Source organism: Equus caballus, chromosome 19 (genome assembly GCF_041296265.1).
Source record: "Equus caballus isolate H_3958 breed thoroughbred chromosome 19, TB-T2T, whole genome shotgun sequence".
Lineage (NCBI taxonomy): Eukaryota > Metazoa > Chordata > Mammalia > Perissodactyla > Equidae > Equus > Equus caballus.
In genome coordinates this window covers 54,678,548-54,694,208 of record NC_091702.1, presented here as the reverse complement: position 1 = coordinate 54,694,208, position 15,661 = coordinate 54,678,548, and the positions used below count along the sequence as shown (strand labels likewise).

The following is a 15,661-nucleotide window of genomic DNA, read 5'->3' as shown; positions in this document are numbered from 1 at the left end:
CCTTCAGAAGAGATTGTTTTGTACTGCTTATTAAATCCCTCACCAGTGCCTAGCAAGGATGAAAACAATGAGCATTTGTTATTTAAAAAAAAACAATTTTCTAGATACTACTATATTTTTACAGCCCTTTCCTTTAGAAGAGCTTAAAATAGATTACAGATGTTATTTCAATAATCCTGACAGCACGTCTACGTAGTTCATCAGGATTGTTATTATCCTGGAACCTCGTATAGCATCTGGTTAGACATCTAGTCAATATTCAGATGACTGAATTATGCTATGCTCAAACTTAGGAAATTAAAGGCATTAAATAATATTGTAATCAATACTGAATCACCAATTGTTATTAGGAAAGAGGCAGTGGAAGATTAGAAGAGAAAAAGGAGGTGGAATGGGGGCAGAAGAAAAGTGGAGACAGAAAGATGAGGACAAGTACACTCAGACCTGAGAACTGAACTTCTGAATGTTGGAAGGACTGACAGACCCAAGTCAACACATTCTGATGCGTTGTGTATCTGGCTAAAGTTATCATTGTTGAAGCAAAGCCTGATATAACCCAGTGTTTTGGGAAAGGATCATGGCCACCTAGAGTATGGAAGAGAGAGGAGGTAGCGAGGAGGGCATGGAGCTCCTGAGTGATGCTCTCTACTAGCCAAGCTGAGCAGCATCTCTGGTCCCTCACGGCAGGACCCAGGGTGGGGCTAATAATTCCACCTGCTATTTTCTACCTACCAGATCACTTCATTATGTAGTAACTGAGATTTAAGCATGAAGACATATAAGAATTACTTGCATGAGAGCTCGGAGACCATAATAACTGGCAAACAGGTCCAGGAGTAGTAATATAACCAATTGGCTTATAACCCTTTTCCACTTCAAAGAAGAAGACAGTTTGATCTTTACTCTAAGAAAAAGAGAAATACCCACCAAATATATATTATTATGAAGTCTATTCCATAGAGTACAAAGAAGCATTTAAGAGCTAAAGCATCTCCACTTTATACTTATACCTACAATACTCATATATCCCAGGTGATTCTGGGAAAATTCTTCTTTCAAGTATTTGTTTAATTTTCCTTGTGAGAACACTTGACAAACCATGTGTTCCACTCTGTGGTTCTAAAAAGATGATCACCATACCTGTACATAAGATTAATTCACCAAAAAATTCCACAATGCATATGCTCACCTATTGATGCATAAAGAATTTACATGGTTATTCTCTCCATTTATGGCAGTTCTATACAAGAACACACTTATGCTATAAAATATTGATTATACATAAAACATCTTGCGTGGTTCCCAGTTGAAAATTTCTGTTCATTTAAAATAAGCATCAGAACTCAGTTTGTAAGAACATTTTAAAACGTCATGCACAGACTAGAGTAAAGAAATATAAATACAAAGAAAGGAAAAGAATGGATATATTCTCAGAAATGAATATGAGCAAATAAGGCACCATCAAGTAGGAAGACGAACAAGGCAAGGCTAACGTGAAAGTTCAATGGGAAACAAAAGGAGATCTACTACTTACCCCTGTGGCTAGAATTTCTCCATCACGTTCATAAGCTAAAGCCGTGACATGAGCAGTATGGGGTTTGAAAACCTGTTTCAAACGAATCTCTGCGTCCAAAATTCTTTTCCGTCCTGCAAAAACTGTGAGCTTTTTTGGATCATAAAGTTCAAGAATTCGAACAACCCCATCTTCGAATCCTGCAATAATCTGTGCTCCAGTGTAGCTTACCTTGGATAAAAATTATATGCAAGGGATCTGAAATTAGTTGATTAAGAAAGTTGAACTACATAACAGATACCTCTGTATTTTTAGACTTAAATAATTAACATTGACTGCCCATTGGTAGTTCCTTATACCACTTTCTGATAACCTCCACGTATTCCAGGGCAGTTCCTTATCACTGCTGACCAAGAGACAGGTAAACAATGGCAACTCAAACATTCAATGAGCAACCGTTGGTGGAGTGTCTGTCTAGCAAGCGCCAGGCACCTATCACCAGCAACCTGAGCATGAGCACGAACAGTTTCCGTCTCTGTTTTCACAGAATTTATGGTCTAGCAGGGAGGATAGACATTAATCACACAAATGAGTGGGGATTATGAACTGAAATAAGTGCTAAGGGAAAAAACATACTCTCTGAGAGCACATAACAAAGAAAGGTGACCTAGACTGAGGACTTCCTTAAGGAAGAGCTGGTGGAGGTGGGATCAGAAGGATGCCCAGGAATTAACTAAATACAGGAAGGTGGGAGGAGCACTTCTCAGAGAGGATATAGCTTTTGGAAAGGTCATGTGGCAGGAAAGAATGTAACTCACAAAAAATTATAGTTTGACTAGAGCAACTGAGCAAGGCAGCAGGGCTTCCACAAGGGGCTGGAGAGGGAGATAAGCAGGCACCAGGTCACAAAGTGGCTTATGTGTCATTTTAAGGATAGTCTTCATCCAAAAGTAGTGGGAAGTCATTAAAAGGTTTTTAGTTGGGTGTTTGGCTGGGGAGCGGGGTATGACATGATCGGATTTGCTATTTCAGAAAAGTCATCCTAGCTGCAGCATGAAAAATAGATCTGAGATGGCCTAGATAGAATGCAGGGAGACCTTGGAAGAGATGGCTGCCTTACTCCAGGAGAGCGATTGTGGGCACTCAGTCTGAGGTGGTGCAGCAGAGATGAGGCATGCGGACATGGTTTAGACAGAGGTATAATGGCCCTATTTGGTGATGACTAGATATAGGAAATGAGGCAAAGGGAGGTGTCAAGGACAACTGAGACATTTACTGAGACAGGAAACACTGGAAGGGAGCCAGGTGTGTGTGTGGTTTGTTGTCACTATTATTGTTTTGGATGGAGGGGTGGCTGAGGCCAGCAGAAGATCACGAATTTAGTCTTGGACATGTTGAGTTTGAGGTCCTCTGAAGATCTCAAAATGGGGATGACATACAGTCTGCAGCTTCGAGGAGAAGTCTGGGCTGGAGACATAAATCTAGCAATGTCTGCATGCACTAAATCTGCTGTCTTAGAAGGCATTCAGGAGAAAGGCAAGAGTATTCTTTAGAGCAGAGTGATGATCTGGGAGGCTGGGCAGTCATGGGAACCTTGGGAATAAGAAAACTGTACTCCACCTAACTCCATTTGAACGTTGTTCATTCAACAAACATTTACTAAATGTCTAAATGTACTGTAAGTGCAGAGGCACTGGAGGTGCAAAGAAGAATAAAGGATGGTTGTAACCAGGAGGAATAGCCTGGTGGGAAAGACAGACAATAAAGCAAATGATCTTAGTATGTTGGGATAAGTGCTATGAGAGAGGTATACACACAGTCATTAAAACACACACACACAGTCACAGAGGAAGGAGTGCCTAGCTCTGCTTGAATGTGGGGTCATGGAGGGCTGTGCAGAGATGATGTTTGACATGAGCTGAGTTACAAAGAGTGATGTGAAACCTTCCAGAAAGGCAAGGGGGTATGGAGAAGGGCATTTCAATTCTAGCATAATATCCATGTGATCGCTATTTGGATACAAGGTCAAAAAAGGAAACGTTCTATGGACATCGCACAAACCATCTCAATAAATGCCTCAATTATGTGGCTGCATTTTAAAGACTTCAAGTGTGAATGTAAATAGATTAGGATGGAGAGGGAGCCAGGTGTGCTAATCCAAATACTCTGTGCTTTCTACTTATTCAAGCCTCGTCATCGTTCTGGCTCGATCCCCCAGCCCGAGTTATTTTCCCAGTCTTGATCCCCTCACGGAAGTCCCCTCCATTCTAGCCATCTCCACATCTATCTTGGGCCTGGAATATTTCTTCTTTGATTTCAACTCAAAACAGTAAGGATAAAACGTTCCCTAAATACTCCCAGGACATTGTATTTAAAACATGGCTGCAAATTCTTTGACCTGCCTCCTGTGGACTGGTGGAGTTTAAGTCCTCCCTCCCTTGAATCTGGGCAGAGTTTGTGACTGCTTCACCCAATGGAGTACGACACAAGTGACATTATGTGACTTCCGAGGCTAGGTCATAAAACGCCAGCAGCTTCTGCCATGTTTGTTGGAACAGGAGATCTTGGAGCTGTGGGCTGCCACAAAAGAAGTGTGTGACGGCCCTGAGCCATGGTGCTGTGATAAAGCCCAGGCCACAGCAAGGAGAGGCCATTTGGTAAGCACTCCTGCCGCTGTCCCAGCCTTCAACCCGGGTGCCAGGCTTGTGATAAAGAAGCCTTTAGGGCCAGCCTGGAGGCATAGTGGTTAAGTTCACGTGCTCTTCTTTGGCTTCCTGGGACTCATGAATTCAGATCCTGGGTGTGGACCTACACAACTCCTCATCAAGCCATGCTGTGGAGGCATCCCACATACGAAACAGAGGAAGACAGGCACAGGGCCACTCTTCCTCAAGCAAAAAGAAGAAGATTGGCAACAGGTGTTAGCTCAGGGCCAATCTTTCCCACAAAAAAAAAAAAAGAAGCCTTTAGATGATTCCAGGTCCCAAACATTCAAGTCTTCCCAACTGAGGCTCCAGACACTATGAAGCAGAGATAATCCACCCCTGCTGTCACCTGATGAATCCCCAATCCACAGAGTACGTGAGCACATACAATGATTTCTATTTTACGCCACTGCATTTGGGGCTAGTTTATTACACAGCAATAGATAACTGAACAAATCCCTATGTATAATTTTTTCCATGGCTCTTGTCATTATCTAACATATCACATATTTTATTTATTTTGTTTATTGTCTGTCTCTGCCTCCTGTCTCCCACTAGAGTGTAAGGTGCAGGAGGGCAAGTAGCTCCATCTTTTGGTTCATTGCTATATCCCAGAATCTAGAACAAGGGCCAGCACATTGTAGGCACCGTGGAAACATAAGTGGAATGAATGAGATCAGAGTCAGATGGATGGAGAGTAGACACGCAAAGTGCTGTTGGGGAATTGCTTTGTGAATGGGACTGTTACTAACATGCGGGTGGCATAAAGATAGATTTTCCCTAAAACAAGACCAAAACCACAACAAAAGGAAGGCCATGATATGATTTCTATCATATTCTGAATTAATAAATTTAAAATTTTATTCTTCTCTAAAATCCAGTCAGAAAATATCTCTATTTCCAAGAAACAGCACTGATATATCACATTTACCAGTAGATTCTGGTAGAAGTTTATCACAATAACAAACTTACCAGCAGGGGCACCCAAGCGAGGGCGGTACCTCCTTGTTTGAATCTCATCTGAGCCAAAGGAGTTTTGCTAGCAAAATCATAGATTCGAACAGAGCCTATAGAAAGACAGTTTTAAAAGGAACAAGTTATACACATAACATCTTTTTAAACAACCTTGGCTCACTTTAGATGTTGAGCATTATAACAAGAAAGTTCAGAAATAATTAAATCAACCGATAATCTAACAGCCTTTCTTTAGTCAAAAATTTACTCGTATACCCTTAATCATGTAATTTGTAAACACGAACAATAAGGAAAATAACTGATGATTGACTGGTGGGTCAATTTCACCTTGTATGGCCCAATAGACTCGCCATGAGTCAAGAAGGAAGAAAGGAGAGGGAAAGAAAAGGAAAAGCATGAATGTGGATAATACCAAAATGAATAGCATCTTCATGAGTAACTGACTGATCGTGTCTTTATTTTAATCTCTCACCATGACCACAGCTGCTGTATTTTGAGCCATCCTCTCTCCGCAAAAACTCACCTGCCTCGCATCAAGAGGCTTCCCTTTGGGAAAAATTCTCAAACGCTTTTAATCAAACACATTTAAAAAAATTGCATTGAAAGCAAAACCAAAAAGGCCAGGTGTATCTTCACGAAGAGGTCCTACTTACAGTCCAAGGCAGTGGTGGCCATGAGGTAGGTGAGAGGAGAGAGGGCCAAGGCTTCGATGGCTCCAGAATGGAAGGAGAAGAGGCATTCTGGATCTTGGGTCTGATCACAAAAAGACAGAGATCTTGTTAGATCTCAAAGATAGGTTAACACAGAATCAAGGTCAAGTCTAAAGAAATGCAAATAGAACCCTATAACACATGTGTGATTTTATCTGAAGAGAAATAAGAAAAAGCGTAATAATAAGTTAGAAAGAGCACCGAGAGAAGTGTGAGGAGGAACCGCACTGGCTGTGCAGTTGATGGCTGTGTGACGTTGCACAGGTAACTCCAAATGCCAGTTTGTGTGTCGTCATCAGTAAAATGAGATGATGGCCACCACCTGCCTACTCACCAGGGTAGCTGCGAGGATTATATGAGATAATATAAATGAAGATGCCATATGTTTATGAGAACTGTAAAGCACTGTATAATGCTTTGTCATTGTCATTGGCCACTTTTTTGGTAAATTTTTGCTATGAGATAGATCTTTTTTATGTAAGATTATAATGAGAGAGAGAGAAATGAATGAATTCTCAGGAGTAGGACATGTTGAACAAGTTTTTGATGGGAACAATGATCAAATATGGAGAAAGGTAAAGTATCTTTTAAAGAAAAATAATAGATTTTTTATTATAAAAATTAGGAAGAAAATAAAAACATAGGCAACTTACAATATTTGAAAAACTAAGGTCAAGCTTCCATATGGCTCCACTGGCATCCTAGAAAATTAAACACCTAATAATATTTTACCATTTTGAACTTTTATCAAATTAAGAATTTTCTTCCTATGATTTAGTTAGAGAACAAACAATACCAAAACTTTACATATATTTTATGATGTGATTGAAATTTAACAAAAACAACTTCTATAGATCTATAATCTTCTATATATAGCTATACATCATACAATAAACAAAGCAATCTCATAATATTTATAGCCAGTTTAACATAAAAATTCTAGTTGGTTTTGTGTGTATAAGAGATAGGTCAAGTAAATAACAAAATTCAGGAATTCTTCACTGAAGTATCAACAGTAGTCTTAATAGTACAATGGACTGGGGGCCGGCCCAGTGGCGCAGCGGTTACGTTTGCATGTTCTGCTTCTCAGCAGCCCGGGGTATGCCGGTTCCGATCCCGGGTGCAGACATGGCACCGCTGCAACGCCGTGCTGTGGTAGGCATCCCACATATAAAGTAGAGGAAGATGGGCACGGATGCCAGCTCAGGGCCAGGCTTCCTCAGCAAAAAAAAAGAGGAGGACTGGCAGTAGTTAGCTCAGGGCTAATCTTCCTCAAAAAAAAAAAAAAATAGTACAATGGACTTACAGTGACAATAAATTATATTACTACTTTATGTCCAGATAACTTCAAAGAGCTGAGAGAAGACAGCAGCTTACCTGAGCCAACCAAAAGTTATGTCCAGTTTCGTTCATTTTTATCATCGAGAAGAGTTTAACATTCTTGTCTACTTGAAGTTCATTAATGGGCTCGATCTCTAACAATCCAGTGTCATCTATAGAATCAGCAGTGTCGATTGTCTCAAAATCCCATATCTTATAACATAAGAAAATACTTTAATCAATTAGCAGTTTCTGAATATATATTTTCTAAGCCAGAAAAGGCCCCAATTTTTTTTTTCAAAAGTCGTTTCTTCTTGTTTCATGAAAATTAATAATGAGTAGGTGTAATTAGAACATCAGCCAAAACCCAATCCCTGGGATTTTGCTCTGAACTGGGGGATGATAAATCATAGTTTTCTTCGTATTTACAGAGATTAGTCAGAAAATACAGCCCTAATAAGAGTTCTATTTTGCCCAAGTAAACTTTATTTCAAGGTTTCTGTCGGGTCTCTTCTGCATATAAGGTGGCAATGAGGAGGAAACGGTTCAGTCATTGAGCAAGACATCATAATAAGCCTTGTTTAATACACAGTGGTGGGCCGCTGGAAAGGGAAAAGATATCTTCTTGCTTAATGACTCAAGCACTACCTTCCTTACAAGCAGAGAAAACGCATGTAGATAACGTCTTCATGAGAAAAATGTTTCTCTCTTATCATTGAGTTAGACTGTATAAAAGGATTGCTGTTCTTGGAGTAGGAGACCAGAACGTTACAGGAAGGACGAGGGAGCACAGCTTCACCTCACGTGGCACAGAGACCCAGAAGGACTTCCTCCGTGAAGCGCCAAAGCCCAGTCTGGATGGTTCTGCTGACACACCCTGCTGTTGCCCTAGACCCCATAAGTCAGACTTTGAGAAAGTAACTTTGGGAAGACTGGTGTCCCACAGATTAGCCTCGTGGGAGAGAGGCCCACGTCCCAGGGTCAGGCTAATTCCCAGGAGTTGGGGTAGGTCTTTCGTAGAGGGTAAGAGGTAGAGATTTCCAACTTAAAGAACTGAAGAGATGAGGGCAGACTTTGAAAAGAGATACAAGGTTAGCAATCAGTGGTGTCCATGAAGGATCTTCTGTGAAATCTTTAACTTTTTTTCTCTTGATATTTTCTTCCACTTGGTATTTTGCCATTTTGGAGCAACATATATCTCCGAAGGATAGTGAATATATTGTATAACAAAATAAAGGACATAAAAAATTCTCAGAGTAATGAGTAAAGTCTTACAAGATTAAATTTAATATGGTAAATGTAAAAAAACTATACTTGGGTTCAATAAGGCAATGGTAAAAGGACAGTCTGTGAGAGACATGGTTCAAACAATGCATTAGACATAGTAAGCTCAATAGGTGTCAGAGTGACCAGGCTATGTTTAAAAACACAGTCTTGGGGCCGGCCCCATGGCCAAGTGGTTAAGTTCACACGTTCCACTCTGGCAGCCTAGGGTTTCACCGGTTTGGATCCTGGGTACAGACCTAGCACCGTTCATCAGGCCATGCTGAGGTGGCATCCCACATAACTCATCTAGAAGGACCTAAAACTAGAATATACAACAATGTACTGGGGAGCTTTGGGGAGCAAAACAAAAAAAAAAGATTGGCAACCAATGTTAGGTCAGGTGCCAATCTTTAAAAAAAGACAAAAAAACACACACAGTCTTACTTCTGGTAATACTACCTCCTAAAAAATGTCAGGAGAACACTACCACTTTCTTATGAAACGCCTCAGGAGGAATATGTACCAAGGGGACCACAAGGCAAATGACAAGACTCCAAGTTTGCCAGCAACAGCAGGGTGCACGACACAGGTGGGTGGGAGAAGAGGTGTAACGATAACCAGGGGACACAAATGCTGGAGCAATGTTCCAGCTTAGCGCACGCTCTGGGGGGGATAGTGTCCAGAGGTGAGGACAAGTGAGTCCACTAGTGGAAGGAGCGACGAGGGAAGCATCCGTAGGCAGACCCTATCAGCTACCCTTTGAGCATATTTCTCATTGTAACTTCAGTAAAAAGTAACCAACAAATGTTTGGCACTTTTGTCCCCTAGAAGATGACCCATTCATACTGGCATTTTAGAAGGCCATCTGTGTCCGCTGTTTATATCCTGCTAACATGGGTTTTCATTTTCTGAAGCTACTATTTCAACAACAGAATCAAGGTAACAAAAGGTCCCCTCAGAAAATTTCAGTGCTAAGATGCTGTAAGTTAATTTTGACTAGAATCTAAATACCATAAGAGAGGCAATATTTAAAATGAATTTGCCCTGGGGGTAAATGACCAGTGATCTCCTTCATAAAGCGATCTTTGTGAGAAACAGAAATCCGATAAAACCAATTGGATGACCTGCAAGGCTTAGATGTGGGTGCTGCTGTCCGAGTATCAGGAAACCTTACCCTGATGCATCCGTCTGAGCCGACAGTGATGACTTCGCCCTCATCCAGCACGATCTGGTTAATGGGACCCTGGTGACAAGACTTCCGGGCAGCTCGACAGAGCTCAACTTTGATGAGGCCGGCTTCCCAAACCAGCATGTTGCCCCATTCTGACCCCGAGAGCACCTGGCAGGTGTGCACAAAGAAAGAAACGTGCGTTACAACAGACAGACGTATGTATTTATGCCTCGAATAGCAGGTGAGAATTATTTTTTAAAGATTATTTTTCTTGATTACGAAAGCAAAAAATTTTAAATATGGAACAATAAATATAGAAACGAAAACTTACTACCCCAGAAACAACCGCTAATCATTTTTTGATGTATTTCTTCTTAATGACATGCATAGTATTACATCATTGTGATTAGGCTGTATGTTGCTGGTGATTTTTCAAATATATCTATGATATATTTCTCTGTACATCTTTTAAGGACATAATCCAGGAGTGGAACTACTGGGTCAAGAGTTAGGGACATGTTTAAAGTTCTTGATAGGTGAGATTCTATTTTTTAAGTGTGATTATATCAAATGTTATAAGATGTTCAACAAGCTGTGAGGCCCTTACTGAACTCAGCAGATTACAGGATAACAGTATTCCATTTCAAACAAAGATAATCATCTGGAACTATCTCATAGTAATCCATTTAACCCAGCACTTCCCAAAGTAGGCACCATGAAACATTAGCTCGTAGAATGTTCAACAGGTGTTATATAATAAGTAATACTAATTGAATATTGACTCTGTGCCAAGCGCTGCTTGAGCACTTTATGCACATTAAGTTATTTAATCCTAAAAACCATACACACTAGGTACAGTTATGGGGATACCATGTACAGTTGTGCAGGTTGGGCATTCTATTTTCCCAAAAGAGACAGTTTTTCTCATTCACACAAAGAAATCATATGGCCCAATGGAAGCCGTGACTATTCTTCTTCCCATTTTACAAAGGAAAAAACTGAAGCACAGAACAATTAAGAAGCTTGCCCAAAATTATCCAGAAGAGTCAGTTCTAAACCAGGCACTGTGGCTCACAAGTGCCTGTTCTGACTGACACTGCCTCAGAAGACAGATGCTGGGATAAACAGAGTCAAGCACGTTTCTCTTCTCCAGGACCCCTTGCAAGCTTTAAGACAGAAGTGTCCACTGGGAATCACTAGGAAGAATCTCTAGATACAAAGGAATTCGACCAACAAAGTCTTCTGTTCACAGAGCTTCTGTGCAGACTAATGTTCCATGAAACGCCCTTTGGGAAACTGACCGAATTCTCGCCTGCCTGCTCTTGGATTCTGCCTCCCCATTTCCCTCTCCCCAGAGTAACCTATGACCTTACTCGTCTTCTCCACCTCCTGAGTCTACCTATTTTTACCTGTTCCACCCGGTACTAAGCCTCAGCCCACTTGCGGTAGAGTCTTCAGTTAGACTTGAGTTCTTCTGTCCAGTCACTAAAGCCACCAAAAGCCATCACAGCCTACACGGCATCCCTTTCTGAAGCGTCACTTGGGTCTAGCTTTCCTTTTCCATTTGTCCTGACAAAAATCTAGGCTCGCCTCACTTCTTCTTAGATGAAAGCAACCTCTTCCTCCTAGCCCATCCCCCTTCCTCTAATTCACTTGGCACGCTGTGGGCAAGGCACCTACAACTGCTTTCACCTGCAGCTCTACTCGTCCCTCTGCCTCGGACACTAGGACCCGCCCATACTTCTCAAATTCCCTACTCTTTCCCAGCACGAATGCTTTATTCTAAGTAGCCCTCTAAATATATGGTATTTTTTTCCTAACTCTAAACATTTCCTTTTGTGGTTCTCTCACTTAAAATGGCTTCTTTTCTCCCCTATGTGTACACAAACTTGACTGCACCTTTTTAAGATATAGCTCACACCATGTTTTTAACAAGGGTTGTAGTGATCTTAGCTTAATTCTTACAGTATTCAGAATTTGAAGTTGGAATGATTTACGATCATGTTATAGGCTTTTTATTTCCTCCTATACACCATGATTTCTACTTGAGAATATACTCCATGAGGTAGATGACTAGACCATTTGGTTCCTTAGAGTAACACATATTTGTATCCTAGCATTTACTTATAATTGGGATGATCACAAATAATACTATGTAACTCATCCTAATAGGAAACCAAATACAATATTAATGGAGAAACGATCCTATACGCAATATGCCTATAAATTTTATAAGAGGAAGAGAGGAAATAAACTAACAATATTAAAGAATAAACTAACAGATGAAAGTTTCAGTGTTATAGATGCCACTGTACAGTGGCTCGATCTTCCTGAATAATCTGACAACAAAAACAAAAGCCACAAGACAGTGTATAACTTTTGACCCAGTGAGTCCCCTTGAAGCATCACGGCGAAGAAAAGATAAACATTATAAACATTGCAACTCTATGGCATGATTAAAAAGACGACTATCTCACTATGTTAATATATGGAAATGCTTGCCTCCTTTGTGCGTACAACAAAGGAAAACACAAACAGAAAATGATGCATACATGTGGATTATGACAACTTCATGGAAATATATTAATTAAAATTGATAATCTGAATAGGGAAATCAAATGTTTGTTATATTCACAATTATCGTATCTGTTATTGCTAATATTGGCAGTGCTTTTTAGAATGTATAATGTGCTTTCTTATGTGTACGTCACTTGAGAACCTGATTTTATTATTGTAGAATTGTGGCCGTGCTCACCTTCCCATCGGGGAGCTCCATGTAACCTTCTATATCAGTAGTGGCTGTTTTACCAAACCGCCCTAGTAAACCCTGCAGCTTGAGACCAGTGAACGTTAGAGCCATTTCCCAGAACCTGCAAACAAACAGAAAGAGACCTGAAGGTACCTCAAAGGAGTGTTATCTATTTTTATTTTAATATCACCCAGGCATTTACATATCTCCTAGTCACATATGTTATTTATTCATTCATCCGATTAATATATATTAAGTATCTACCTATCAGGCAAAGTTCCAGGCAATACAAATTCAGCATTGAGCAAAATAGACCAAAAAGACAATTTTCCTGCCTTTGTGGATCTTATATTTTAGAATGTGTTGTCCTATGCAGTAGCCACTAGCCAAATCTGACTATTTTAATTTAGATTTAGAGTAATTAACATGAAATAAAATTTAAAAATCAGTGTTTCAGCCAGAGCAGCTGGTTTTAAGTGCTCAATAGCTACATGTGGCTAGTGTCTGCCGGACCGGACAGCACAGAACACTTCCACCATGGCAGAAAGTCCTACTGGATGGTACCATTTTTGAGGATGTAAAAATTTTCCCAAAAACTCCAATTTACTTGCTGAGTGATTTTCTTGATCACACTGTGCCTTCATTTTCTCATGAATAAAATGGGAATATCAGTAGCACCTACCTCACATAATTGCTAAAAAAAACCCTTAGAACAGTCCCTGGTACATAAATCAGTCAATAAATGTTAGTTATTACTTACATTTTCTTACTAACAGTCTAAACAAATGAACAGTACGAATGATGAAAACTATGTAGAAAAAAGAATCTGGCTTACCAACTGGATATAAAATAGTTAATGGAAGGTATCAAAAGCCAATAATATGAAGCCAAAAGCCTGAATAACCAACATCCTTCTCCAAGGCTGTTGCAGGTCCCCTGACCATACGTTTCCATGTTCTCTGTACTTCTTTTATAGCACTGCACACGTGAAATTGTTCAGTATCTACCTTTCCCCAAAGATATAGTGTGCAGAAAATATGCACTTCACTAAATGATGGGAAAACGTAAGGAATTGGAAATTTTTAGCCTATATCTAGCAGAGGATTATTTGAGAATTCCCCCAAGGTTACATTTGAAAATCTGTTCAATTAGTCTATATTTCTAATGAATTCATAAGAAGAGGGCCAGGTTTAAAGTGGAATAAGAGGAATTTAGGACAGATGAAAACATCTGTCTCATGGACACTGGGAACCAAGCCGTGGTCAGCTCCAGGGTGGTGGTAGAAGGTTGTTAAAGAAATGCGTGAGACAGGGTATAAGAAAGACAGAGAAGGACAAAATCAGTCCACCCTGGAAGCAGATCAGGGTTTGATGGAACAAAAAAGACGTGGAATTTAGAGCCAGAGACCTGAGGGTCGTGTGTCAGGAATGACTCTGTTATAATTCTGTTTTACAGATGAAGACCGAGTTCAGAGACGTCAAAATGACTTACCCATCACACAATATTGCTACAACAAACTTAACAGCGGAGCTGAAAGCTCAATATGAGTTTGCAAACACCATGCCAATGTTAGTAAGACATTATACAAACTCTTTTAGGAAGTGAAGCCTCCAAGAAGGCGGCAGGCTAAATTTAAAATCCCTTCCTTTATCTATGCTGTTTGCAGCAATAAATCCCCATATCGAATTAGAAAAGCTACATTACTAGTTAGCTTTAAAAAGAACACATTTAAAAATTATCCTAATGTTAACAACCTCAGCAAAAATGTCTCCAGCTGGTCGATCCTCTTAGAAAATACCCTTACGATAATCTACGAGCACCTGTATCGGTCGCATGACCTACTTGATGTGGCCTGATCCCGATGTAGTAAGCTGCTCGTCATCTTCAGGATTGAAAGTAACCTTAAAAACTTCCTGAGAAAAAGCTTTTGTCCTCAGTATGGGCTGCTCTTCTTTCCAATTCCAGATGGTCAGTGTGTGATCAGGGTTGCCTCCAACAGAGGCCAGCAAGGTACCATTGTAGTTAAAGTCCACATAAGCATAGCCCAGATCAGTCCCATCTGCAAGGATGAATGGGAGTCCAATGAACAGGGGCAACATTTATTTCATTTTCAAAAGTGTCTTATCAAAGAAAGGAGGGTGTATATAGGGAGGGAGAGAGAACAAGCAAGCGTCCTTGGTGATGTGTATTGATGGAAGAATGCCAAGAATCTCCTAAAGAAACAGTTCCAAAATCATTCATCACCCTTGGCTTTAGAATGAATTACATGATAGGTAGGGGAAGGAGGAAGAAATCTTAATCACACTTTGCATGAGAAAACCATTTTGGGAATATATTCCGTTTTATGAAGTGGGGGAGGGGAGACACAAAAGCATGTTAGGTGGCAGAAAGAAATCAACCTATAATTTAAAATTTGCCATTGGAAACTTCACAAAATAAAAATTGTTGACTTCAGGTTTCTGGTTACACATGTAAGGAGCTTGGAAGTCACCATTCTGTCCTAAACACGCGAAAAGCTGACGACGCTGAAAAATCAACAGCTCTTCTTGGGTCCCTAAGAAGGGGAAAGACACAGGACAAACTGCTGTCCCCAACACTGGAGAGATTGACAGGTGAATACAGGGATTTGCAACCTACCAAGGTAGGGATTCAGGAGGAAAAACAGCCAGCGCTGGGGTAGTGGGACCTGAACTGTAACTGACCAGTTGCTGGAGGCTCAGTGTGGACAAGTCTCAGAGTTAAGAACTCCGGGGGGCCCAGTCATAAGGTGGTCCCAACAATACTGTGAGATTTACCTCCAGGAGCTTGACCAGCTTCCCACAGCAAATGCCTGGAAAAACCCCCTTGGGCTTCTGGCAGGGAGAGGGGAAAAGGAACCATTTTGAAATACACCAGCGCACTCTGTTCTTCTTAATAAGGCCTGTCCTCAGGGGAAACTAATTAACCAGAGCCTTACCTGCTGGGTATTATCACAGCCTAACTCACCTGGGAGAAGAAAATACGCAACTCCAGCCCACTCTTGCCATCCTGTCCCACACGAGGTGGGGGGAAATACTGAGAAATATTTGTGAAGTTCACAGTCCAGAGGCAGAGGCTCACCAAAAAATTGAGACCTAATCCTAGGACTATAGAACGTTTTGCCTCCCCCCAACAGCTCACCACCATGTTACTAACAGCCTGTTTACAGCAGTTCTTTTTACCCACTACATCACGTCTGGCTATCAAGAAAAAATTACAAGGCAGACCAAAACG

The 15,661-nt window shown here is 40.7% G+C and overlaps 1 protein-coding gene across 9 annotated transcripts in view; it reads right to left on the bottom strand.

Annotated features, from left to right (window-relative positions):
- CFAP44 (cilia and flagella associated protein 44) overlaps nucleotides 1-15,661 on the bottom strand; it is a 105,218-nt gene that overhangs the window by 65,076 nt on the left and 24,481 nt on the right. For 7 of the 9 annotated variants that reach the window (XR_011429286.1, XR_011429284.1, XR_011429285.1 and 4 more), the window contains 9 exons: nucleotides 14,252-14,468; nucleotides 12,416-12,530; nucleotides 9,664-9,828; nucleotides 7,281-7,436; nucleotides 6,557-6,604; nucleotides 5,847-5,946; nucleotides 5,191-5,285; nucleotides 1,535-1,744; nucleotides 794-904 (listed from right to left, as the gene is read on the bottom strand). Coding sequence is in view for 6 of the 9 variants with exons in the window: in XM_023623762.2 (XP_023479530.1) it covers nucleotides 794-904; nucleotides 1,535-1,744; nucleotides 5,191-5,285; nucleotides 5,847-5,946; nucleotides 6,557-6,604; nucleotides 7,281-7,436; nucleotides 9,664-9,828; nucleotides 12,416-12,530; nucleotides 14,252-14,468 (1,217 nt within the window). In the remaining 3 variants the exon portion in view is untranslated. The remainder of the gene's footprint in view (nucleotides 1-793; nucleotides 905-1,534; nucleotides 1,745-5,190; nucleotides 5,286-5,846; nucleotides 5,947-6,556; nucleotides 6,605-7,280; nucleotides 7,437-9,663; nucleotides 9,829-12,415; nucleotides 12,531-14,251; nucleotides 14,469-15,661) is intronic. The other 2 variants (XM_070243817.1, XM_023623764.2) reach the window with 1 other exon arrangement.